Source organism: Podarcis vaucheri (genome assembly GCF_965113315.1).
Source record: "Podarcis vaucheri genome assembly, chromosome: 6".
Classification (NCBI taxonomy): Eukaryota; Metazoa; Chordata; class Lepidosauria; order Squamata; family Lacertidae; genus Podarcis; species Podarcis vaucheri.
The window spans coordinates 28884082-28909506 of NC_138764.1; the positions used below are offsets into that span (position 1 = coordinate 28884082).

Genomic DNA, 25425 nt, shown 5'->3' on the forward strand with positions numbered 1-25425 from the left:
GAAAGGTTTGATTTAAAAGAAAACAATTTCTCTTTAAGAACATTATTTAAGAACATACAATTTATCCAAAGCTTTAAAGCCATTCATCTCGGGGCTTCTAAACCTCTCGTGGGACACTAATTTTGATACTACGATCAATAGGAATTTCAGGCATAGATTTGATAAGAAGCAGGTCGTCTGCAAATGCTTTGGTCTTGTAGGCATGATGTCCGATTGTTATTCCTTTAATTTTCTCATTTTGTCTAATAGAGTTCAACAGTACTTCCAATACTATTATGAACAGCAGCGGGGAAAGTGGGCATCCTTGTCTCGTACCTTTCTGTATCTTTATTTCTTCTGTCGCAATATTATTTATGATCAGTTTAGCCTTTTGTTCTCTATATATTGCGTTCACCCCGTTGAAGAAATGCCTACCCACTTCCAGATGTTCTAGATTCTTCATCATAAAATCCCACGCCACATTATCAAACGCTTTTTCTGCGTCTACAAACATCATTATCGCCTGCTTGTCAATCTTAACCGATAGGAATTCTAGCATGTTAATTATATTTCTTATATTGTCCCTCATGCTCCTGCCTGGGAGAAACCCGGCTTGATCTTTATGAATAGTTTCTACCAATAGGGACTTCAGTCTTTTTGCCAGAACTCCCGCAAAGATTTTGTAGTCCGTGTTTAGCAGCGAGATTGGCCTGTAATTTTTAACCTGGGTTAGATCTACGTCCTGTTTCGGAATTAGAGTAATAAACGCCTCTTTCCAGGTCTCCGGAATTTCCCCTTTTCTTAGAACGTTGTTCATTACTTCCTTCAGAGGGTTCAAAAGTATTGATTTCATCTCTTTATAGTAGCTTGCTGTGAACCCATCAGGTCCCGGGGCCTTCCCTCTTTTTAGATCTTTAATTACCTCCTCAATCTCTTCTGTTTCGATTGACTTATTTAGTTGTTGCTTCTTGTCGATTGGGATTTTCTGTACCAATTTATCTTTTAGATATCTCTCTATCTTCCTTAAGTTATTTCTGTCTTTCTTTTTATAAAGGCTTCGGTAATAGTCTAAGAACTCTTTCCTAATTTCTTTTGGATCAGTGAGCTCTTCTCCCTCTTTTATGATTCTATTTATTGTATTTTGTTCTTTTCTCTTCTTAATTTGCCACGCGAGCCACTTTCCGGATTTATTTGAAAACTCGAAGCTCTTTTGTCTTAACTTTTTGATGTTCCATTCTATTTCTCTATTTAGTATTGCGGCAAATTGAGCTTGCAAAATTTTTATATTTTCTTTTATTTTCTGACAATTAGGTTTCCGAATTAATTTTTGTTCACTGTCCATAATCTGCCTTAATATTTCCTCTTTGCCTTTTTCTCTGTTCTTATTCTTAATCGAATTCTGTTGGATAAAATATCCTCTTATTACAGCTTTACTGGCATCCCATACTGTATTGATGTTTGTACCTTTGTCTCTATTATCCATGAAATATTCTGATAGTTTTTTATGCGCGTTTTCAACAATTCTCTGATCATTTAAAAGATAATCTTTTAATCTCCATCTAAAGGTTCTTCTATCATAGGTCTCCATTTCCCATTCAATCGAACTGTGATCAGAGATTATTCTCGGTTTTATTTCAACTTGTTTTACCCTAGGACAAAGTTCGCTTGATATCCAGACCTGATCGATCCGTGACATCGAATTATGTGACTCAGAGTGAAATGTAAATTGTTTATCTAAAGGGTGTCTGAGACGCCAAATATCCATCAGATTACAGTTTTTGACCATTGAGAAAAAAGATTTTGGCAGTTTCCCTTCTTTGCTCACTCCTTCTCTCAGTCTGTCCGCTTCTAGGGAGACTACACCATTCATATCTCCCATTAAAATGATTCTCTGGTCCATATATTCCGAGATTTTCTTTTCGAGGTATTTAAAGAAGTCGGACTTATTATTATTTGGTGCATAGATCCCAATCACAATCAAATTCTCCCCTTGCCAGCTAATCCGGACCGCAACCATCCTCCCCTCCTCATCTTTAAATATTTGTTTAGCATCGATCTTTTTTTTAATATACAACACAACACCTCTTTTCTTTTCTCTATCAGAAGACTCAAATTCGTTTCCCAATCTTTTGTTTGTTAACAATTTTCTGTGTTTTTTAGCCACATGCGTCTCTTGGAGACAGATGATATCCAAATTTTTCTTTTTCAAGAATTGCTCAATTTTATTCCTCTTTTTTTTGTCATTCATTCCATTTATATTCCAGCTCAAAATTCTTAACCCCATAGTTCACCTAACTTTTCTGTCTTTTTCCTCCCTCCCCTCCCCTTTTCTCTCTTTTTCCTTTATTAGTTTTCTGTGTTTTCTTCCTCCTCTTCTTCTTCTTCCTCTTCGTCCGATCCGCTTTCGTTCACTTCTTGTTCGCCTTCGGTTCTTATGTTTTTAGGTGATCCTCCTTCTACTTCTCTTACTCCACCCTCTTCTGATTTTAATTCCTTATATTTCCTCAAAAATTTCCCAGTCTCTTCTGAATTTAATAGTCTATGTCTTTTTCCTCTATATTCAAATGATATTCCCTCGGGGAACTCCCACCTAAATTCAATTCTGTTCTTCTTCAAAGTCTGTGCTAGTGGTTTATAAAAATCTCTTCGTTTAAGTAGCCTAATTGGAATATCTTTAAAGATGATTATGTAGTTACCTCCTATATTCCATCTTTTTTCCCTATTTCTTTGTAACACCTTATTTCTTATTTCCTTATCCTTGAATGTAATCAGACAATCACCTGTAAATTTTTTTGCTTTTGTTGTTTTGACACGCATTCTGAATGCACTCTGCACATTTTCGGCCATTTCTTCCTCTGATGCATCCATCCAGACCGCCAATTCTCTTATCAGTTTTTCCTTAATATTCTCGCCTTGTACCTCAGGGACAGCTCTCAGCCTAAGATTCGTCTCTCTCTGTCGAAGTTCATTCATTGCTATAACATCTTTTATCTCCTCATGTGCTTTGTTTAAATCTGACATTTCAGCTCTTATTCTTTCCTTATCTCGTTTGAGGTCCTTTAATTCCAATCTTGTCCTCTTCGCCCCTTCCTCAACATTTTGCGTTCTTCTGGATATTTCTTTTATTTGGCCTTTAAGTTCATTTACTGTTTCCTCAATCTTTTTATCCATATTTCCAATTTTATTGTCTACTTGTTCTAACTTGTGCTCTAAGTTATTTTGGCTCTGTTTAATTTCCACTAGCATTTTCATAATATCTGTCTTGGGGTCTGACTCTTGCTTAGATCCCCTCCTGTCTCCGGGAGTCCCCCCATTCATACCTTTCTTTGCCGTATGTGACATTTTTTACTCGTAAATACTCCCCTTCCCCCTTTTCCGTCTGGCAGACTTATACCCCCCACCTCCACAGCTTCCTCTTTAACTGTCAGTTCTAGGTAAAGTTATTGTTGTTAATCTCTGCTCAAATATTTATCAATCTTATAATACTGCCCAACAAGATCTTTTTCCCACCCGGAGCAGTTCCCCCGTCCAATGCATAGACAGTTCAAATTCTGCTAGATGGGGTGGGGTAAGACAGAACCAAAAAAAAGAAGGAAGGAGAGAAGGAGAGAAGGAGGTAAGAAGACAGGAGAGGGGAGCAAATGAGTTATGAGTCAATTAGTCTTGGTTTCGCCACTAGGGGTCACCGCCTCTTTTCCAAATCGCTCTGTTTCCCAAGGTGTGGCAATATCCTGTTCTCAAAAGCGATCTCTTTTATCCTCCCAACACTCCTGGAGGGCAAATAGAGAAGGGGGGGATTGTATTTGCAATAAGACCAGAATATATATATATATCTTCCCCCACCGCGGGAGTGGATGTAATTGCACTCTTTTCTTTATCTTCCTTTCTTCTTAAACTCTCACTCAGTCCACCACGCTCCGAAATCTTTAATGGTAATGGAGCCTTCTCTTCCGGTACGTCTTCTCTTTATCTTTTAAATTCGAAAAAGGAAGGGAGAAGTACTCCTTTCATCTATTTCTACCTCCGCTTCCTCAAGGACTCTCAGCTGCAACTGTTTATCCCTGGTCTCCCCTCTTACTCCCACAGTCTTTTGATATTAAGTCTCTAAACAAAGATCACTTAGTAAGGGAGATAAGCAGGGGAAGAAACAAAGTGTCCGCCAAGGCAACTCACTTCACCTTCTCCAGCACAGGAGTCGCGCTGTGCCAAGCTGATTCCGTTTTCAGGCTGAACTCCAATTGTTTCACAGTTCTCCTCCCGACTTCCTTGTTGGTTTTTTCGCAAAAGTTATATTTCTTTGAGTCGGGATTCTTTGTGCGAGAGCGCAGCGCTTTCGCAACAAGCTCGGGGCTTCGCTAAGTGGAGGTCGGCAATGGCTTCCCTCGACCGCTAAGCAGCACCGCCGTACTCTTCGCTCCAATTGGGGCTACCTGACAGCCGAGCCGCTTGCTTTCCGTCGCAACGGGAACCAGATTCTCTGAACACCCTTCAGAGACGTTTTCGGGGGGCCTCCGCGCCCTGAGGCACCCCCTATCCTCCAAAATAGCCCGGGGTTTCCCTCTCGGTGAAACCCCCGCTTGTAACGCGATCGCGCAGCACCGGAAGTCGAAGACCCAATAACTACGATAGAAGAAATTTTAAAGGAAATAGACAAATTCGGAGAAATAGCAGGCTTTAAATTAAATAAAGGAAAAACAAAGTTGATGGCAAAGAATATGGAACAAAACGCAATAGAAATAATCCAAAACCAGTCACAGATACAGGTGGTTAAGAAAGTGAAATATTTGGGTATCTGGCTCACACCTAAAAATATAGATTTATTTAAAAATAATTACGAGCCAGTGTGGAGAGATATAAGAAAAGACCTGGAAGTATGGGGAGGACTGAAACTATCCCTTTGGGGAAGGATTAATACTATTAAGATGAATGTATTGCCGAGGGTACTATTCTTATTTCAATCAATTCCCATAATTAAAGGGAACCGAACGTTTAAAGAATGGCAGAGAGTATTATCAAGATTCATCTGGCAGGGCAAAAAACCCCGCATAAAATATAAATTGCTGACAGATAGAAGGGAAAGGGGAGGTTTTGCCCTACCGGATTTGCGACTTTATTACGAGGCAGTAAGCCTCTGCTGGATAAAAGACTGGGTTAAGTTAGAGAACAAGGAATTACTTGATTTAGAGGGTTTCAACAACAGGTTCGGTTGGCATGCCTACCTTTGGTGCGGCAAGAAGAAAGCGCATAAGGGGTTTGAAGATCACATCTTCAGAGGCCCACTTATTGAAATATGGGAAAGATATAAGAACATACTAGAACCTAAGATTCCCCATTGGCTCTCACCCCTCGAAGTGATGAGTATTAAGAAAATTAATATGGAAGGTGACTGGGCAACCTACGAACAGCTGTTAATGAAAGAGGATGGTAAATGGAAACTAAAACCGTATGAGCAGACTAAGCAATATGTCTATGACTGGCTGCACCACTTCCAAATCAACGAGATGTTTAGAAAAGAGACCAAAGATAGAGGGTATGCAGACAAAGAATCAAAATTCCAGACAGAAATTATAAATAAAGAGGTGAAAATAATATCTAGAATGTATAGGATGCTGCTGGATTGGAACCTGGCAGATGAAGAAGTTAAGGCAGTGATGATTCGATGGGCTAGTGATGTGGGTCATGCTATACAGTTTGAAGAGTGGGAAATCTTATGGAAAGAAGGTCTGGACTTTACTGCATGTATGACTGTGAAAGAGAACGTTATGAAGATGTTTTACAGGTGGTATATAACACCTGTGAAACTATCTAAAATGTACAAAGTAGACAGTAAATGTTGGAAATGCGAAGAGAAGGAGGGTGCTTTCTTCCACATGTGGTGGGAGTGTGGGAGAGTGAAAAAATTTTGGGAAGAAGTATACATCGAATTAAAAAAGGTGTTAAAATATACGTTTGCTAAAAAACCCGAAATCTTCCTGCTGGGGATGTTGGGGAACGAGATAAAAAAGAAAGACCATAAATTTGTTTACTATGCAGTTACAGCAGCAAGGATAATCCTTGCTCAGAAGTGGAAAAAAAAGGAAATGCCAACAATAGAGGAGTGGAGAGCGAAGGTACTAGACTACGCGGATCTGGATAGATTAACGGGAAAGATTAGACATTTGAGAGACCAAAAGTTTATCGAGGACTGGGGGAAGTATGTGGATTACTTGGAATATATTAGTAAAGGTCAAATATCGTTAAGGGGATTTAGAGAAGCACTGTGAAAATTTAAGAGGTATTGCTCACGGAAAATAGAGGTAGAAGAATGTTCAACGGCAATACAAACTAGGCAATGTGTATTTTTAGAGATTTATTGCGGAAGATTTACGGGCAGGCTGAAGGAAGTCCAGAAAGAGATGACAATGTTAATTTGATAGGTGATAATATTTTATTGTATATATGGTGTGTTTGGTTGCTGTGTTACTATTATTTTTTTTTTACTCTGTGTTTGTCAAGCATATCTTTTATTTTATTCTTTTCTGTTGCAAAACTAATAAAAATTTATCTGGAAAAAAAAAAAAAAGATTTGATAAGAAGCATAAAAGAATTTTATTAAAGAACTTAGAGGACGTAACATTTTTAGACTTCCCTAATGCACACTTCACTGCTTTTTTCGCAGGAGCTGAAAGAAAAGATGGATGAGCTCCTGCCACTGATACCAGTCTTGGAACAGTACAAAACTGATGCTAAGTTAATCACCCAGTTCAAAGAGGAAATTAGAAATCTGTCTTCAGTCCTCACCGGGATCCAGGAGGAAATTGGCGCCTATGATTATGAGGAACTCCACCAGCGAGTGCTCAGTTTGGAAACCAGGCTTCGAGACTGCATGAAAAAGCTTAGTAAGTTCACAATTTCATGGCCCATTTCATCCCGCTGCATGTGGGTTTGAATGCAGTTTCAAGCCATCCAACACATCAGGGAAGGGGCACAGGTTGGCATCCCACTGCACCCCCCTGTGGCAGTAGATGAAGATGGCCTCTGATCACAGTGCTTTCCCACAGGCTAGGAGTGGGAAGGGCTTGGAGCTCAGCTCAGGGAAAGCAATAGTCTTATAGTCCAATTTCCTTTGCTTTGTAGCTTATCTTTGGCATTTTTATTTTTCGTTTACTTTCTAAGAGGGAATCAGATGCTAAAATGTACTTTGACTCAATAGACCCCCTTGCAAAATCCAAGGGTCTTGGCTCTTCCTCTTTCAGCCAAAGACAATTTTTCATGTAAATATACATACTCGGAACACCACCTGCTTGGTGGGTAAGCACAATTTCAAAGAGTAATGGCCCATCTATACACCTCTGTTTTATTGCATGTGCATGCAGCAAAATCCCACTGACACATTAATCATGCATTTGAAATACTTTATTGTCACTTGTACAACTTGTATACAGTGAGATTACACAAGCACCCCCCCCCAGCTCTCTTAGTCTTAATTCCCCTCGTTTACTGACGCACGCTCACAAAACCCGGAAGTCACTTGCCCTGTTGTTATCTTTTCATTCAGCAGCCTAACAGCCCATGGATAGAAGCTGTTCTTTACCCTGTTGGTGCGACTAATCATGCTTCTATATCTTCTGCCTGAGGGCATGAGATCAAGAAAGTGCCGGCCAGGGTGTGAATCATCCCTGAGAATTTTCCTCACTCTCCTGAGGCAACGTTCTTCCGCTATTTCATCCAGTGGATTCACGGGAAATATCTTGTGCTGTACTCACCACCCTCTGTAGCATTTTTACATTTTTTACATTTTAAGTTTTTGTGTCCAGATTGCTGTAGGAAACCATTGCTCGTTTACACACACACACACACACACACACACACACACACACACACAAATGCACTGGAAAAGGTAGTTCATCCATCTTCAATTCCAACACAGTAAGGCTTCTGGGCCCGTGAAATGATTCGGCTTGTTAGGAGGTAAAAGCTGAATGCTGAAGTGTGGGACACAGCAGTTCCACCTATCGGTGCATCTTTTAATGCCTGAAGCTTCCTCAAAATGGCTTAAATCCAGGTATTTCTAGATTCTGATTTGTGGCATAGTTTCTGTTTCCTTTACTTTCATTTACAGTGGTACCTTGGTTTACAACCATAATCTGTTCTGGAGGTCCGTTCATAAACCAAAACAAGTTGTAACCCAAGGCGCACTTTCACCCCCCAAAAATTGTTCGTAATCCCCCCCCCAAAAAAAATTGGGTTATAATCCAAAAAAAGTTCACAAACCGGGACACATCACTTCCGGGTTTGACGTGTTTGTAATCCAAAACGTATGCAAACCAGACTGTTTGCAAACCAAAGTACCACTGTATTTAAGGAATCAATATGCCAAACTTCCACGATTTAAAACTATGACACCCTTATGTACTAGGGTAGTTCTGTTAAATTCAACAGGATTGCTCCTGAAAATATGCTGGAACTTATGGCTCTAACCCCAAACACATTTTTCTTGTAAATCTCACTGATTCTTGTGGAACTTAATTACAAGTAAGCATCATCTTGGGACTTCTGCCTGAGCAGTCTCCACGCTCGCCACTTCTCTTATGTAAAGGCTCACTCCTTATTTCAGCCTGGCTGGGGGCTGGTGGGAGTTATAGCCCCAAACATCTGGGTGATATCAGGTTGGTGAAGTCTGCCTTGTTTCCTAAAAGGGAGCCTCTCTCACATTCATGCAAGCACTCCATTGCATCATATTGATCCATCCTATCTAAGATAAAAGGCAGCATGAATTTTAAAGTTTGGTGAACTTAGTCAGTTAATGAAAGTGGGAACGGAAGATCACTTGTACTAACTTCACAAGAACTGCAAGTGCATAAGAATTAACTTACAAAGTTTCTGAAGAAGAACATTCACCCTTCATTTCTGTCAACCCTGCATCTTTAGAAAGAGCCCAATTAACTGAAAGAAAATAATTAGTCAAAGATGGGGAATAGCAGGATTATCCACATCACTGTCTTCTAGATTGTGTCACTCTCCTACCAAGTAGGATCTGCTGCGGTAAACGGCATAGTAACTGAAAAACTGTATAGATATTTCTCAGTGTCATGAATCCTAGTGGATCCTGGAGGCAAATGAACTGAGTCAGAGGTAAAAGATGATCTCTAGATTGAGTTATCCTTTCAATAATTCATTCTCAGAGTCTCCCTTTGAAACTAGAAATAACACAGTGAAAGAGAGAAAGCAAAAAATAAAGCACATGAACAGAAAGGAATTGTCTAGTGCAAATCTAAACAGCATGCAAGTGATCAGAGTGCTAGACTAAGGACTGATCAAATCCTGACTCAACTAGGCAGCTCACTGGCTAACCTTGGGCCAGTCAATGCCTCTCAAGGAGGTGAGAGGAGAGGTTGTTGTTTTCTTGTTTCTGTTTTATCTTGCATTTTCATCTTGTGAAAATATATATGGTATATATGTGGTATATAAATCTTACAGATGGAGATGATGATGATAACCACCTACTTCACAGAGCTGTGAGGATAAAATGAGGAAAGGGATGACCTGGAATAAAAGTGAGGTATAAATGTGCAGTTATGTTCACCTCTGGTTATGTATCCTTCGGGATATGTGCGTGGCAAACCTGGAAGTATTTTTCCGGGTTTCGCCCCTGCACACATGTGCAGATGTGCTCTATGTGCCACCCCCAGATACACAAACCTCGGGATCCGACCGGAGCTCTGGAATGGATCCTGTGCGCAACCGGAGGTACCACTGTAATCATAAGTAATATCTCTTTAGGGCTTCTGCTCCGTTTTGGTGCTTGCCTGAATGCATGAAGTGGGAAGAGGACAGGGATGAATATGCAAGCCTCACTTCCAACACCAAATACGCCAGCTCCACTTCAGACTTGTCTGCATCAACAGGGAAGGCCTGAAGCAGAGTTGGTCGATTGTGTTTGAGTAAGGTAAAGGGACCCCTGACCATTAGGTCCAGTCGTGGCCAACTCTGGGGTTGCGGCGCACATCTCGTTTTATTGGCCGAGGGCGCCGGTGTTTGTCCACAGACAGCTTCCGGGTCATGTGGCCAGCATGACTAAGCCGCTTCTGGCGAACCAGAGCAGCGCACGGAAACGCCATTTACCTTCCCGCCGGAGCGGTGCCTATTTATCTACTTGCACTTAGACAGGCTTTCAAACTGCTAGGTTGGCAGGAGCAGGGACCGAGCAACAGGAGCTCAGCCCGTCGCAGGGATTTGAACCGCCGACCTTCTGATCGGCAAGTCCTAGGCTCTGTGGTTTAACCCACAGCGCCACCTGCATGTAAATGCACATAAAAACCTCATAATGAATGGGGACAGGAAGATATGAAGTGCAGCTAGTACTTGAATGCTTGCTCCTGCCCCATTTTTAAATTCAGCACCAAATGCAATCCCCCTCCCCCCCCCGGATCAGCTGCATTTAGGATCTCCCAGTCAGAGCTAGCATGTTCTTACAGTGTTCTCGAGCGCCATCCATCCCTGGCACAAGGGGGTATTGCTTTCGGCACTGAATTCAGCATCAAAGGCAAGCTCTGCTTTTGCCAAGGAAAGCAGCACAACCATAGGGCTGGTTTTTCCTTTGAAGTGTGATCACCTGACATCATATTACGTCAGGTGAGCCCCACCCCACCTGTCAAATATGCCCACAGAGGGTGAGCCAGTGTTTTCTCTGCTGCAAGATGTGGGGCTCAGCTCTTGTTTCCAGTTAAAGTCTGACCATCTCTGCCCTTGTAGAAAATGTACCGGGCAGATGGCTTTTACAGCCCACACTGCTCTCCCTCAAAACTATAGCTGCACATCCCGAATTATGTCCCTAATAGACACTGGCAGCAAAGGCGTTTGTCTTCCTGACAGTCCTTTGCTACCAAAACATTGGTATGAGTCTCATATTAGTGATGTTAAAGGAGTCCCTTTCAGCAGCTAGCAGGAGAGTCAGAAGAAACCCGACCTGTTCCTAATGCATTCAGAATTGCTAATATTTGCCGTTCATTTCAGAGGTGACAGAAGGGCATAGCAGGGGAGGATTCCTTCATTTCCTCTACTGCCTTCACCCCTGCTAGCATGGCAGCCTTGTGCAGCTTTTAAAAATGATCTCTTCCTATCTGTTTTCCAGAGGAATTTTGTTAGCAACAACAACAGTAGTATTACTTTACAACTAAATATCTCTCTAGAAGTACCTCAGCAGAGGTCCCTCAGCAACGTTCTCTCTGGTGGGACCCTTACTCTTTCAGTGAGCCTTGGGCTTACCTGCCTGTGGTGGCCATCCTTGAAATTCCCCGCAAAGCCATAAAGTGAGGCTCAGTCAGGGATATTGTGGGAAATTAACGCCATGGCTAGATCCAGCCCCCACGTGCTGCTCAAGAGTTCGAAGCTTGGGGGAAAGTTAAGAGGGTCTAGGGCAGGTACGGTGGTACTTTGGCTCTCAAACGCCTTGGTACTCAAAGAACTTGGAACCCAAACACTGAAAACCCAGAAGTAAGTGTTCCAGTTTGCAAACTTTTTTCAGAAGCCAAACGTGCTCCGTTTTGAGTGTTACGCTTCCATTTTGAGTGCCACACTTCCGTTTGCAGTGTTACGCTGACGATTTGAGTGCAACACTACCATTTTGAGTGTTACGCTGAGGTCTGTCTGGTTTTTTTTTTGCTATTTATTTGGGGTTTTTGTTTTTGTGGCTCTTTTTGTTTTGTTTTTGTCACTGTGTGGAACCCAGTTCAGCTACTGATTGATTGATTGTTTGTGTGACTGCAGTACATTGTTTATTGTTTTCGTTTTATGGATCAGTGGTCTCGTTAGAGAGTAAAATTCATGTTTAATTGCTGTTTTAGGAGTTGTTTTTAAAAGTCTGGAACAGATTCTCCATTTTGCATTACTTTCTATGGGAAATCGCACCTTGGTTTTGGAATGCTTTGGTTTTGGAACGGACTTCCAGAACGGATTAAGTTTGAGAACCAAAGTACCACTGTATTAAATATCTTCAAATATCCCAAGGGCTGTCGCATGGAAGAGGATACAAGCTTGTTTTCTCCTGCTTTGGAGGGTTGGTCTTGAACCAGTGTTACAAGAAAGGAGATTCAAACTAAACATGAGAAAAAAACTTTCTGACAGTAGCAGCTGTTTGACAGTGGAACGGGCTCCCTCAGGAGGTTGTAGTCTCTCCTTCCTTGTGGGTTTTTAAGCAGAGGTTGGGTGGCCATCTGTCATGGATGCTTTAGTCGGGATTTCTGCATTACAGAGGGTTGGACTAGATGACCCCTGGGGTCCCTTCCAACTCTTCTTAGTAGTGGGACCCACGACAGTGTTGGTGCCCTGGCATCTGCCCATGTATGCCAGGTGCCAATGAGTTCATGGCTGAGGTGCAATTTCAAGCCCCAATAATTCACAGCTCATGTTTGACCACTCTGGTATAATGCCTTTCGGTAAGGTTCCACACACAGAACAGTGTGAAGACTGGGTTCCCTTTCCACAGAGGAATCATTTGCACTGTGCGGCTTGTTTTTAAGTACGTCTCGTTCTAAAAAGCCATTTTAGAACTGGTACTTGTGGAGAAATTAATGAAACAGCTAAAGGCAACGGAGAACAACACAGGTTCCAAGGATTTTGTTGAACGACAACACTAATTGGTTCAGTTTATTTGAAACGGTGAAAGAATCAAGGTCCTACCAGTACCACATGGGCAATTATGAGTGGATTGGCTAAGATAACTATATCATTAGTTATGTTACACTCTGTGAACATCCATAGAAACACACTTGTACTTGTTGTTGTTGTTGTTTAGTCGTTTAGTCATGTCCGACTCTTCATGACCCCATGGACCAGAGCACGCCAGGCACTCCTGTCTTCCACTGCCTCCCGCAGTTTGGTCAAACTCATGCTGGTAGCTTCAAGAACACTGTCCAACCATCTCGTCCTCTGTCGTCCCCTTCTCCTTGTGCCCTCCATCTTTCCCAACATCAGGGTCTTTTCCAGGGAGTCTTCTCTTCTCATGAGGTGGCCAAAGTATTGGAGCCTCAGCTTCACGATCTGTCCTTCCAGTGAGCACTCAGGGATGATTTCTTTAAGAATGGATAAGTTTGATCTTCTTGCAGTCCATGGGACTCTCAAGAGTCTCCTCCAGCATCATAATTCAAAAGCATCAATTCTTCGGCGATCAGCCTTCTTTATGGTCCAGCTCTCACTTCCATACATCACTAGTGGGAAAACCATACCTTTAGCTATATGGACCTTTAATTTCTACTTACCTTGGTGCAAATAGTAAGAGATCTAGACAGTCAGGGACAGGGGAAGAATTGTGTGCACATTATTGCTGTTATAAACTGGAGAGGGGGATTACTAGGGTTTCTCTGTAAGAAGTGATTGACTTAGTTTTAATTTCCCCTTAAGTCACGTTGATCAGCTTCTTGGTGAATGCAATAGTGAGCGAAGAAGACATTTGACGTGGAATACTGGGTGGGTAGACTTCGAGAAAGAAGTCAATCATTGGGGAGGATTTCAGCAAGAATCAAATGGGACCCTGTATTTCCTCCGTTGCTTTCCTGCCCTGAACTTACAGTTCCATCCATCAGTGCCGATCCATCCCTTGATATGTTCCCAAGGTCAAGTATTTCGTGGGTCAGTCACTGGGTGTTCTTCTCCAAGTCATTTTCTCTCCCAGCAGTTTCCAGTGTAGGCCTTAAGCGGCTCAAAATAGTACAGGCTGATCCATCATCCTCACCACTCACACGAAGACGTGCTTCAGGGCCTACCTTGTCATCCTGAGCCGTTCCCTGCATGCAAATGCAGGGTCCGCAGCTGCCGAAACTCAGAGTGCTGTGAAGGCTCATTAATCAAGCTCACTTTCTTTTCTGTGATTCCCCCCCTTGATTATCAACCCAAGCAGTTTGGAAGAATTGGCTCCTGACAAAGTTGTTTTTTTTTTGAAAGAGTTGGTTCTTTTCAAAGCCTTTGTTGTGGGAGAAGCATCATAGCCACTTCAGAAGATGGCTTTGCAGAGGTTTTGGTGCTTGTATCTGTGTGTAACTGGAAGTGCAGTGTATTTAAATTAAATACAGTGGTACCTCAGGTTAAGTACTTACTTCATTCCGGAGGTCCTTACTTAACCTAAAACTGTGCTTAACCCAGTGGCGTAGCGTGGGGGGTGCCAAGGGTGCCGGCCGCACCGGGCGCAACATCTGGGGGGCGCAAGTCCAGAGGGAAGGGACAAGTTCCTTCCTCCGCCGGGCTCCCCGCAGCCACCGCCAGCCTTGGCCCTAGCGCGCGCGCACCCCCCAGCCGCCGCTGCGGCTGCGCTCCACTCACTGCTCGCAGGAGGAGCAGCCGCTGCAGCAGCGCCAACGCCGCCACCGACGCCTGGCCGGCACGGGCAGCCTCTGCACCCCGACACACCACCGGGCCTCGCCGCGCCCTGCGCTCCCCAAAAACCTCCGAGAGGAAGCCGGTGGGCGGGCGAGGCCCGGCTAAGCCTCTCGCCAGCGGGTTAAGAGGCTTTCGGTTTCGTCAGCAAGTTTGGCGGGCTTGCTCACGAGTAAATGAGTGGTGGATCATCCCCCTAAGGATGTGTGTGTGTGTGTGTGTGTGCTAAAGAAAGGCTTCCGGTTTAAGTTCTTTGTTACGCTGAATGTTTATCTTTTAAAGATACATAGTAATAATAAAAATAAATGAGAAAAACGAAAGGCGCTGGATTTTGCTGTGCATGGTGCCCTTTGGGAACTGGCAAGGTGGGTTTTGAAGCTACTGCTGCAGAGTGGCGTAGCGTGGGGGGTGCAGGGGGGCCCGGTCGCACCGGCCACACTGGCCGCAACATCTGGGGGTTAGGGGCGCAAATCCACTGGTTAGGGGGCGCAAATTACTTGCCTTGCCCCGGGTGCTGACAACGCACGCTACGCCACTGGCTTAATCTGAAGCACCACTTTAGCTAAAGGGGCCTCCTGCTGCTGCTGCGCCACCAGAGCACGATTTCTGTTCTCATTCTGAAGCAAAGTACTTAACCTGAAGCACTATTTCTGGGTTAGCAGAGTCTGTAACCTGAAGCGTATGTAACCTGAAGCATATGTAACCTGAGGTACCACTGTAAATAAAATTTGAAACCATTTCATGCAGGCCATCAGGAGCCGTTTATAACAAAGTAGTAATGTCCACCCACAAACACACTGGCGCCAGCACCAGGAGGTCCTAGGGGCCTGGGCACCCACCAAAAAATTGTGGTGGGTGCTCAGCCCCTGCACCATGGGGCCTTGGACGTGACTTCTAGGGCTCCCAGGCACCACTACAGCATGCGCAATGTGTTTCAGCAAATGCCCGCTTGACTACCTAACCTCCTACTTGCAACAAGTCCAGGGGGTGGCACGGCCTGTCACCTTCCTCCTTCGTTCTTCTTCTTCTTTTCTTTCTTTCTTTTTTTGAGTTTGACAAAGAGTGTTTTATTTTATTTTTTCAAACCACCACATTTATCTTAAACTGCATGCTTTGCAAATGCAAGCTAACATTTGTATGAGGACATTGGTTTGAGGATATTGAAGATAAGGAAAACAGGATTTCCAGACCTATAGTCCTCCTGCTTTATTCTCCCCCCCCCTTTTTTAAATTGGTTTTCACATATTACTTTACAATACATATATACCGAAGCCAACACTATTTCCTCCCCACCCACCCATACATTTACATTTCTATTTCCTCAATCCATCATATTATTCTTTTCTCCTTCTTCCCACTTCCCTCCGCCTCCACTCGATTTCCTCCACATTATACAATTTACAATAATCTTTGCATTCTACAACCTTCTCAAATCATCTATATATTCTTATTATCTTTCCTTACTAAGAAGCTTCCTCCTTCTTAGTCTCAGTGTTGCACCTTGTAAAACTCAGACAGGAGGAGGAAGGAGATAGAATTAGAATGAGTTGGTGCTGCCTCTCATTGCCTCTGGCTCCACCTACTGTTGGCCTCCCAGCCTTCAACCCTACTGTTGGCAAGAGCAAAGCTGCAATTAAAATAATATATGTGGTTTAATATTATCTTGCTATTTCATATTCTACTGATTTTTTTTATTAAAAAAACTTCACTTTTCAATGAACTATTATTCCAAACAGTCTTCTTTAAACCTCACATAATACGCCAATTTTGGTTAGAGTCAGTCAAAATTTGCTCAGTCCAGGAGGATATTAAAGAAGTTCTTATCGCTGCCATCACTTATGTATTGCTACTTTAAGTAAACTGTTCACCTTTTCTAAGTCCCCCCTGCAAGATGCGATCCTTCAGATAACCCCAAAGCAATATTTCAGGATTTAACATTATACCATGTCTGTTCATCTTTTTTATTACTTCCATAACTTCTTTCCAAAATGGTTTGACAGGAGGGCAGAACCCAAAATATATGTATTAAAGCTCCCCGTTGGGTTTCACACCTCCAGTACTTTTACTTCTGTAATCCCCACCCCCCAGAGAGAGAGAGAGAGAGAAGAGGTACCCTCAAAATCTCATTTTATGAAAGATTTAAGAGTGGTGGATACAGTCTTTTCGCTATGTTCTGATACATCCAAGTCCTCTCTGTTGTAAAGATTGTGATGCTGAAATCAATTCCCTATTTACATTGAAAGTTACATTTCCCCCGTATTTTGTGCACCTGTTGAGTCTCGAAAAGACCTATATTTCTGCGCAAGCCTACCGACTTGCTTTGCTCTGAAATGAAGAAAAACAGGACTATTTGATTTAATTTTACAAACAGCTTCTGATTAAGTAAAATGTTGTTATTATGCCATATATATTTTAACCCGACCTAATCCAAGAAAATAGTCATAAAGAAACATCTCCCAAAAGATGGATTGAGGGGAACATCAAGATAACAAGAACTCCACAAATGGAGTGTTGTGACTGAGAATTCCCTCTCCTCTCTCTACTGGCCTAGCTTCAAATGGGAAGGAGATAAAATCCAGCTCCATCTGGACTGCCACAGATTCCCCATCCCTATACTAGATGTTTCCAGGGAGAAGGGAGAGACACACACACACAGAACGGATGTTCCTGCAACATCTACTTTCATCCAATGTAGCTGATTGACTTGAGTGCCTATTCACTTTGTACATATTTCCATTATATCCATTTAGCCCAGCAATGGATTCAGTGCCTCAAGGCAGCTTATCAAAGCACTTGCCCCATTATTACAGAATGAGAATAGGCTCGGATGATATAGCGCATTCATTTCCAGTAACTTAAGTGTAGGAAATGAAGTCATAACTTGGCCGGTGCAGTCAGAACACACAGCCTGTTCTGCTTGTCTCCAATTTGACCTACTTAGTTATATGCAGATTGAACAAAGCAGTCCTAAAACTAACTTTCATTTAAGCATTTTCATTCACGTGGAAGGGCAACTTGTCGTCTTGTCGTCTACAAATCACTCAACCTTGTTCAAATTCGCCCAATGCAATCCTAGTCATTTTGATGAAAAGAAGGTGCATTTTTTACATGCTTCCCCCCCCCAAAAAAAAAAAGAAATCCATGAATGCTAGGGCTGTAGATGGCTCCCTGATCCAAGGGCTGATCTAGCATGTTGGAGAAAAAACCTTATGTGATAGCATCTTGCAGTGTGGTGTAGTGGTTAAGAGCGGTGGACTTGTAATCTGGGGAACCGGGTTCGCGTCCCCGCTCCTCCACATGCAGCTGCTGGGTGACCTTGGGCTAGTCACACTTCTCTGAAGTCTCTCAGCCCCACTCACCTCACAGAGTGTTTGTTGGGGGGGAGGAAGGGAAAGGAGAATGTTAGCCGCTTTGAGAATCCTTCGGGTAGTGATAAAGCAGGATATCAAATCCAAACTCTTCTTCTTGCAGTGCCCTCAGAGGAGGACCGCACTTGTTTCTTTCCATTTAATAAATAAATACAAAACAATAAAAATTAAATCTCACCCAGGATGATCTAGAGAAAGGGGCCTTGCATTGTTTCTTAATTAGGATGTAAACCTCTAATTAGGATTTAGGCATTTAATTAGAGTATAAGCATGTGATCAGGAGGCAGGGGGAAGAAGGAGATGCATGCTATTCTCCAGCCAATGGTCCAAAGGCCAGAACCTTATTTCTGGGTGGAAGCAGAGTCTCTTACAAGTAGAAAAACCCAATGATAGCTGTACAAGCTTCCTGGGTATGGACCCATGCGTTCAGGCATGATACCACATACAAATATATACACACATACAGTCATACCTCATGTTCTGTTTGCTTCATGATACGTTTTTTCAGGTTGCATCCTACGGCGACCCAGAAGTACTGCAAAGGGTTACTTCCGGGTTTCGCCACTCGCGCATGTGCAGATGCGCAAAAGACGTCACGCGCATGCGCAGAGGTGGTGAATTGCAATCTGCACGTGCGCAGAAATGCCACTGCAGGTTGCATTCCAATCATGTTGCGAACGGGCCTCCGGAACGGATCCCGTTCGCAACCAGAGGTATCACTGTATGTACGTGGATATCATATATAGATATCCTTTCTTTTGAGCCATATAGATCACTAGCAGTAAGGTAAAACCTCAATACGTAATAAAACACCAATCAAATAAGGCAATGCATTAAAAAGTCACAACACAACAACAGCGAAGAACCAGAAACATTGTATGCTACTTTTTAAAGGTAAAGGTAAAGGACCTCTGACAGTTAAGTCCAGTCGCAGACGGCTCTGGGGTTGCGGGGCTCATCTCGCTCTATAGGCCGAGGGAGCCGGCGTTTGTCCACAGACAGTTTTTCCGGGTCATGTGGCCAGCATGGCTAAGCCGCTTCTGGCGAAACCAGAGCAGCACACGGAAACACCGTTTACCTACAGCCGGAGCTGTACCTGTTTATCTACTTGCACTTTTGACGTGCTTTCGAACTGCTAGTTTGGCAGGAGCTGGGACCAAGCAACGGGAGCCCACCCCGTCGCGGGGATTCGAACCACCAACCTTCTGATCAGCAAGCCCAAGAGGCTCAATGGTTTAGCCCACAGCGCCACCCGCATCCCATATGCTACTTTTTAATCAACCTAAATGTTCCTTGAAAAAGCAGTGTTTCATTTGTCGGTTTTATTATATGCATGCTACATAAAACAATAAGAAAGAATGATATACCACTGAAGTGCTAGTTATTTCAAATCCTTACACCACGTCTTGTCTGCATCCTTCAAACTCTTCATTTAAAGAACTTGAACAAAGTATCCTTCTTTTTTGGACGGCACAAAAAGCACTCGGGCATCACCAGCGTTTGTTTTTTTTATTTCTTACTTGGTCTCCTTTCACAGCACTTATATCTGGAAGAAGAGCACAGTCAGCCAACGTTGTGGTTTGGAAGGGATTTTCATAGAGTCATTTTGGTTTCTTATCATTTCAGCTTGCGGCAAATTGATGAAGATCACTGGCCCTATTACAGTCAAGACATCGGGAACCCGGTTTGGCGCTTGGATGACAGATCCATTAGCACCTGAGAAAAATAACAGAGTACGTGACTTTTATTATTTCTTGCTGGGAGCCGGGCAAGAATTTTACCAGTTGGTCAGTGAAAGATGTGAAGCTGCCTTATACTTGGGTCACAGCATAGGTCCATTCAGTCCAGTTGTCAGCTCTCTCCAACCTCAGGCAGAAGTCTTTCTGAGCACCTACTACCTGAGAATGTTTTGGCTGGAGATGTTGGGGACTAAACTTAGGGTCTTCTAAATGCAATACATCTGCTCTACAACTCGGCCCAGTATACCTGAAGGAGCGTCTCCACCCCCATCATTCTGCCCAGATGCTGAGGTCCAGTGCCGAGGGCCTTCTGGCAGTTCCCTCATTGCGAGAAGCTAAGCTACAGGGAACCAGGCAGAGGGCCTTTTCGGTAGTGGCACCCGCCCTGTGGAACGCCCTCCCATCAGATGTCAAAGAGATAAACAACTACCTGACATTTAGAAGACATCTTAAGGCAGCCCTGTTTAGGGAAGTTTTTAATGTGTGACATTTTGATGTATTTTTAATCTTTGTTGGAAGCCGCCCAGAGTGGCTGAAGAAACCCAGTCAGATGGGCAGGGTATAAATAAATTATTATTATTATTATTATTATTATTATTATTATTATTATTATTATTATTATTTGCTTACAAGTGGGAGGACCGAATCCTGCAGGGTGCTGCTGCCCCATGGAAAGGATTAGCAACCAGCATAATGCAGAATCGAATCTTTTGCTTAGGATTCAATCCTGTGCGGTGCTGCTTCAGGAGGCAGGAAGGAGAGATCAGGCCAGAACGGCATCCACTCACACCCACCCCTACCTTCTGCCACAAAGGTGCAGCCAGCTGTTCGGTTCCACCTTTCTACGGTTTCACCTTCCCACCTGTGCCTGCCTCTACTTCCCATGCCCTGCCCCACGACAACCCCGGATCTCTCTGGCCTGCCCAGCCCTATCCAGGGCTGTCTCAGCCTGACTCAGCTATGTCCAGATTGCCCCCAAATCAGCCCGGTTTAGTTTGAGATCTATCTGAATGCAGTGCACAACCCTTCCCTTTTAATAAACATGAAATCAGGGCAAACCACATGGGGTGGATCAACATGGAGACATGACAGCCATGTCAGTGAAGGGTCTAATATTACCATGACCTACACATCATTCTCCTTATTGTCCAAAGCAGCGGTTCTCGATTTTTTTGTTTCCAGTGGAACCCTTTACTTTAAAGAAAACTTCAGCAGAACACTTACGGTAGAATATATTTAAATGAATTAAAAGGGGGCAGAGTTGATTATGAGGAGAGCTCACAACAGAGGAGTAACTTTTAAAAGTGGCAAGTTTGAGAACAGGGTGGATTTGATATAAATCAATTTAAATCACTAGTCAGTAAGACTTGATTTAAATCATTTTTTTTACAGAAAGACTCATTCTTTCTGGTATGATCTTAATATTTACAACCAGATGAAAGTTTCATTTTTGGAATAATGAATTTCCAGAGTAGTTTTTACAGTTATATCAAAAATTACTGCTTTGGTTATACTATTAGAAATACAAAGACAGGTAATTATGAAATTATTGTTTATATTTGGACACGTTTTCTGCTGTACTTTATTGGAAGGAGAAAAATAATCATTCCTTAATAACAATTTAAACAATTTATTTAACTAAAACAATAACATTGTAGCATATGTATCCATGTTTGTTAACTGATGTGGTTAAACAGGGTGTGTGGGTGTGTGTATAAACTTAGACTGAGTTTTAGCCCACATGATAAATTTAAAACAAATCCTTATTTCCTGATGAATAGCCATTGGAATATAATGTTAACTTAAATAGAAAACTATCTTTAGAAAAAAAATTCCTCCAAAAGCATTTTATTTTAAAAATCTGATTTAATTTTTTTTAAAAAAACTGATTCAACTGTTTTTAAAAAACATTGATTTTTTATCTACCCTGTTTGAGACTTAGAAATCTTTGCTGTCGGTCTCCTGTACTCCTCTGCCAGGAGAAGCCTGTGTTCCTTAAGCCTTCTGCTCCTATTAGTTAGAGCTCTTATCTCCTCGCCAGCATTAAGAGCTCTTTCTAGCCAGTGTTAGAAGGGGGCAAGGGATTCCCACTGCACGTTCTTGAACAGTACATAGCACACTAACAGGGCAGGGCAGGCAGAGCAGTGTTGCTCACCTGGCTTCTCAACACTTAAGAGGAGAAGATGGGTGAGGCAGTGGAGGTGCTGGGAGGGTCAGATGGACTCTGCTGCTTAGCCTGCACCACACCAGCTACACACTGCCTCACCCCTCTCCGTTTTGGCCAACTGGCAGTAAGGCACAGCACTGGGGTGGCAGGCAAGCAATGACACCTCGGCAGAGGCACCAACTTGCAAAGGCAATTGGGGGTGTCAACATCGCAGTGTGATGTCAGGATGTTGGGAGGAGCCGGGGCGGAGCCAAACATGGCAGCCAATCAGCTCAGTGGCTGGTGGCTCATCCTCTGCCTCCTCTTGGCACCACCGCTGGTGCTTCAATTCTCCTTAGGGTTGGAGGAGGAGGAGCCAGCTACTGAAGGCACACTGTGCTCAGCTCCCCTCTTTGGCTCTGAAATTTTTTTTGGGGGGGCGGCCCTACTCCAAAAATATAGCAGGGACTCAAAAGGACTCAGCCCCTAGAAGCCGGCACTCCTGCACATTAGCCAGTGTGGTGTAGTGGTTAAGAGCGGTAGTCTCGTAGTCTGGTGAACCGGGTTCGCTTCCCCATTCCTCCACCTGCAGCTGCTGGGTGACCTTGGACTAGTCACACTTCTCTGAAGTCTCTCAGCCCCACTCACCTCACAGAGTGTTTGTTGTGGGGGAGGAAGGGAAAGGAGAATGTTAGCCGCTTTGAGACTCCTTCAGGTAGTGATAAAGCGGGATATCAAATCCAAACTCTTCTACTGACTTAAATCTTGGAGAACCCAGCAAGGGGGGAAAGGGAAGGAAATCCCAGGAAAATTGCTTGAATGGTGCATTTAATTCCCATGGCGACAGCTCAACAGAAATCACACATTGTGTGTGCTTGTCTGCCAATACAGTTCTTTTCTCAGAGGAACCCCTTGGACCGCTTCACGGAACCTCGGGGTTCTGTGGAACATAGTCTGAGAAATGGCAGTCTGAGAAATTCAGAGCCCTGCTGTGTGCACATGGGCTGTTCCCCTTTTTCTAAACCCAGCAATCAACAAAACCCGATCAGATCTGATTTTCCTTTGCTTGATTTGCGTGGCAAATGGAAAGACTCCAGTGAAAGATTAAATAGCCAATGCATTTAAGATGATAGGCCGACTTGCAAATTATGCTTCTGTCCAAAGTTCACAGCTTATCCTTCCTTCCTTCCTTCCTTCCTTCCTTCCTTCCTTCCTTTCTTTCTTTCTTTCTTTCTTTCTTTCTTTCTTTCTTTCTTTTTCGCTTTCAGGTCTGGTATATGGACAGTTACACCAACAACAAAATAGTCCGTGAATACAAATCGATAGCAGACTTTGTCAGCGGAGCCGAGTCGAGGACATACAACCTCCCTTTCAAGTGGGCAGGAACCAACCACGTTGTCTACAACGGCTCCCTCTTCTTCAACAAATACCAGAGCAACATCATCATCAAGTACAGCTTCGATACGGGCCGGGTGCTGGCTCAGCGTAGCCTGGAGTACGCCGGCTTCCACAACGTCTACCCATACACTTGGGGCGGCTTCTCGGATATCGACCTGATGGCGGACGAAATTGGCTTGTGGGCTGTCTACGCAACCAATCAGAACGCGGGCAACATCGTCATCAGCCAGCTGAACCAGGACACGTTGGAAGTGATGAAAAGCTGGAGCACTGGCTACCCAAAGAGAAGTGCTGGCGAATCCTTCATGATCTGTGGCACCTTGTACGTCACCAATTCTCACTTAACTGGAGCCAAGGTGTACTACTCCTATTCCACGAAAACCTCCACGTACGAATACACGGATATCCCCTTTCATAATCAATATTTTCATATATCCATGCTTGACTACAATGCCAGAGATCGAGCTCTGTATGCCTGGAATAATGGGCACCAAGTCCTGTTCAATGTCACTCTTTTCCACATAATTAAGACTGAGGATGACACATAAACTCAACCTTGATATTCCGGCCACCTGAAAGCAGTGTCATTTGTGCTGAACTCAAAAGCATTCTGCTGGGTTTCTCTTAAGTTCTCTTTTTTCCAGTAAGAATTAAAAAAAGGAAATGGGGGGGGGAGCTTTTTCTACAGTATAATGTATTCCAAATATGGCGGAGCCTTTATTTAAAATGATCTAGATGGGATTAGAGGTAACTTTCTTAACTCTACACCAGGCCTGCCATGACTTTGTCATGGAAAGCACTAAAGTTTATTTCAGTGGCTAAAGACATTGTTTAAAAAAATAAAATAAAAAAGATTAATGATCTGCCTTATATTAGAGTCAGAGACTAATGGTGGCTTAACTGCATGAATGTCTTTTTCTACCATATATCATTTTTTTAAACAAAAGCAATCTGTCTAATTGCTCAACATCAAAATATATTTGGACAGTAATCTGAAATAGAATGTGCATCGATATTATTTGGGTTTCTCTTTAAAACAACAACAACCACACTCTCTTCTAAAGTCAAATAGCTAAGAATCAGATTTCTTTAGAGGTGAAAAGAAGTAAAATTCTATTGGCTGTTACACAATTTCAGATGCGGTGCTGTACAGTCTGTTTTTAAACTTCTTGCAAGCAATTTCTCAGTGATATGTATTTATACCATTGTGTCCACCATTGTGCAATTGTATCTCTTCACTTCTGTGAAAGTCAACTATTTTTTATAAAATATATTGAAGTTTGATGGTCTGATGGGTCCATTTTGGAATGGTGTGGATATGAAAATTCTGCAGTCATCAATTCCGAACTACATACATGAATTTATTTGTTTGCCCATTTTAAAAATGTAAATACTGCTTAACTGGCAAAACCACGGTCTACATAAAACATAAAATGTACATCAGAATTGGCCATTGAAGTTAGAAGGTAAAAACAAGACCTAAGAAAAAAATTCAAAGTACACATAAAAATATGCGTCATTTGAAAACAAGAAATTACCGTATTTTTCGCTCTATAAGACACATTTTCCCCCTCCTAAAAAGTAAGGGGAAATGTGTGTGCATCTTATGGAGCAAATGCAGGCGGGAGGCTCTGCTCAGCGTTCCCTTTAAAGAGCCACGTGGAGCTTTCCCTCCTCAGGGAAAAGCCCCCAAGAGCCTCACACACACTCCGCATGCTCTTTAAAGGGAGCGCGGCTCTTGGGGGAGCCTTAGCCGCGCACAGCCTCTCCCGGGCAGGGAATGAAAACTCCCCTTGCCCAGGAGAGGCTATGTTCCATATTGCTATTCCTGGCTATTCCATAAGCCAGGACAGCCAGCGGGATCACTGCGCTTCCTGGCTTCTTGCTTAGCTGCGCACAGCCTCCACAGCCCGGGAGAGGCTCACGTGGCTATCCCATAAGCCAGGACAGACAACGCAATCCTGCTGGCTGTCCTGGCTTCTGGGATTCAGAATATTTTTTTCCTTTTCCCCTTCCAAAAACTAGGTGTGTCTTATGGTCTGGTGCGTCTTATAGAGCGAAAAACACAGTACTTAATAGAATGCATGTCAACCATACATTGTTGAGTAGGCTTGCCTACTCAACAAAAACCTGTTCAGCAGGCACATTACAGCTAGACAGAAATCAAGGAGACCACCTAAATTGCATAACTCAGGCTCCTGCTGCTGCTTGGAAACCCATATAGACTTGGCAGTGGGCGCACCTGCTCATAGCTGAAGCTGGGTGATGGGCAGCGCTGTCCTGGGCTGGTCTTACACTGGATTCTCAGGGACAGTGTCTTCCTCCCTCAGGTTTATGCAGTTGTCTTACACTGGGGAGGGCAAAGTGTGTATTAATCACACCCACCTGGGTTGTGCGTTATTGGCCCTAACAACATGCACTATTAAAAAGGGGGTTAACCAAGCTG

General features: G+C 43.2%; 1 protein-coding gene across 3 annotated transcripts in view; it reads left to right on the forward strand.

Annotated features, from left to right (window-relative positions):
- OLFM3 (olfactomedin 3) overlaps window positions 1-24261 on the forward strand; it is a 178853-nt gene extending 154592 nt beyond the window's left edge. For all 3 annotated transcript variants that reach the window (XM_082227944.1, XM_082227943.1, XM_082227945.1), the window contains exons 4-6: window positions 6638-6857; window positions 19323-19429; window positions 22850-24261. In XM_082227944.1, the coding sequence (XP_082084070.1) occupies window positions 6638-6857; window positions 19323-19429; window positions 22850-23527 (1005 nt within the window). In that variant the 3' untranslated portion in view covers window positions 23528-24261. The remainder of the gene's footprint in view (window positions 1-6637; window positions 6858-19322; window positions 19430-22849) is intronic.
- Window positions 24262-25425: the final 1164 nt, after the last annotated feature.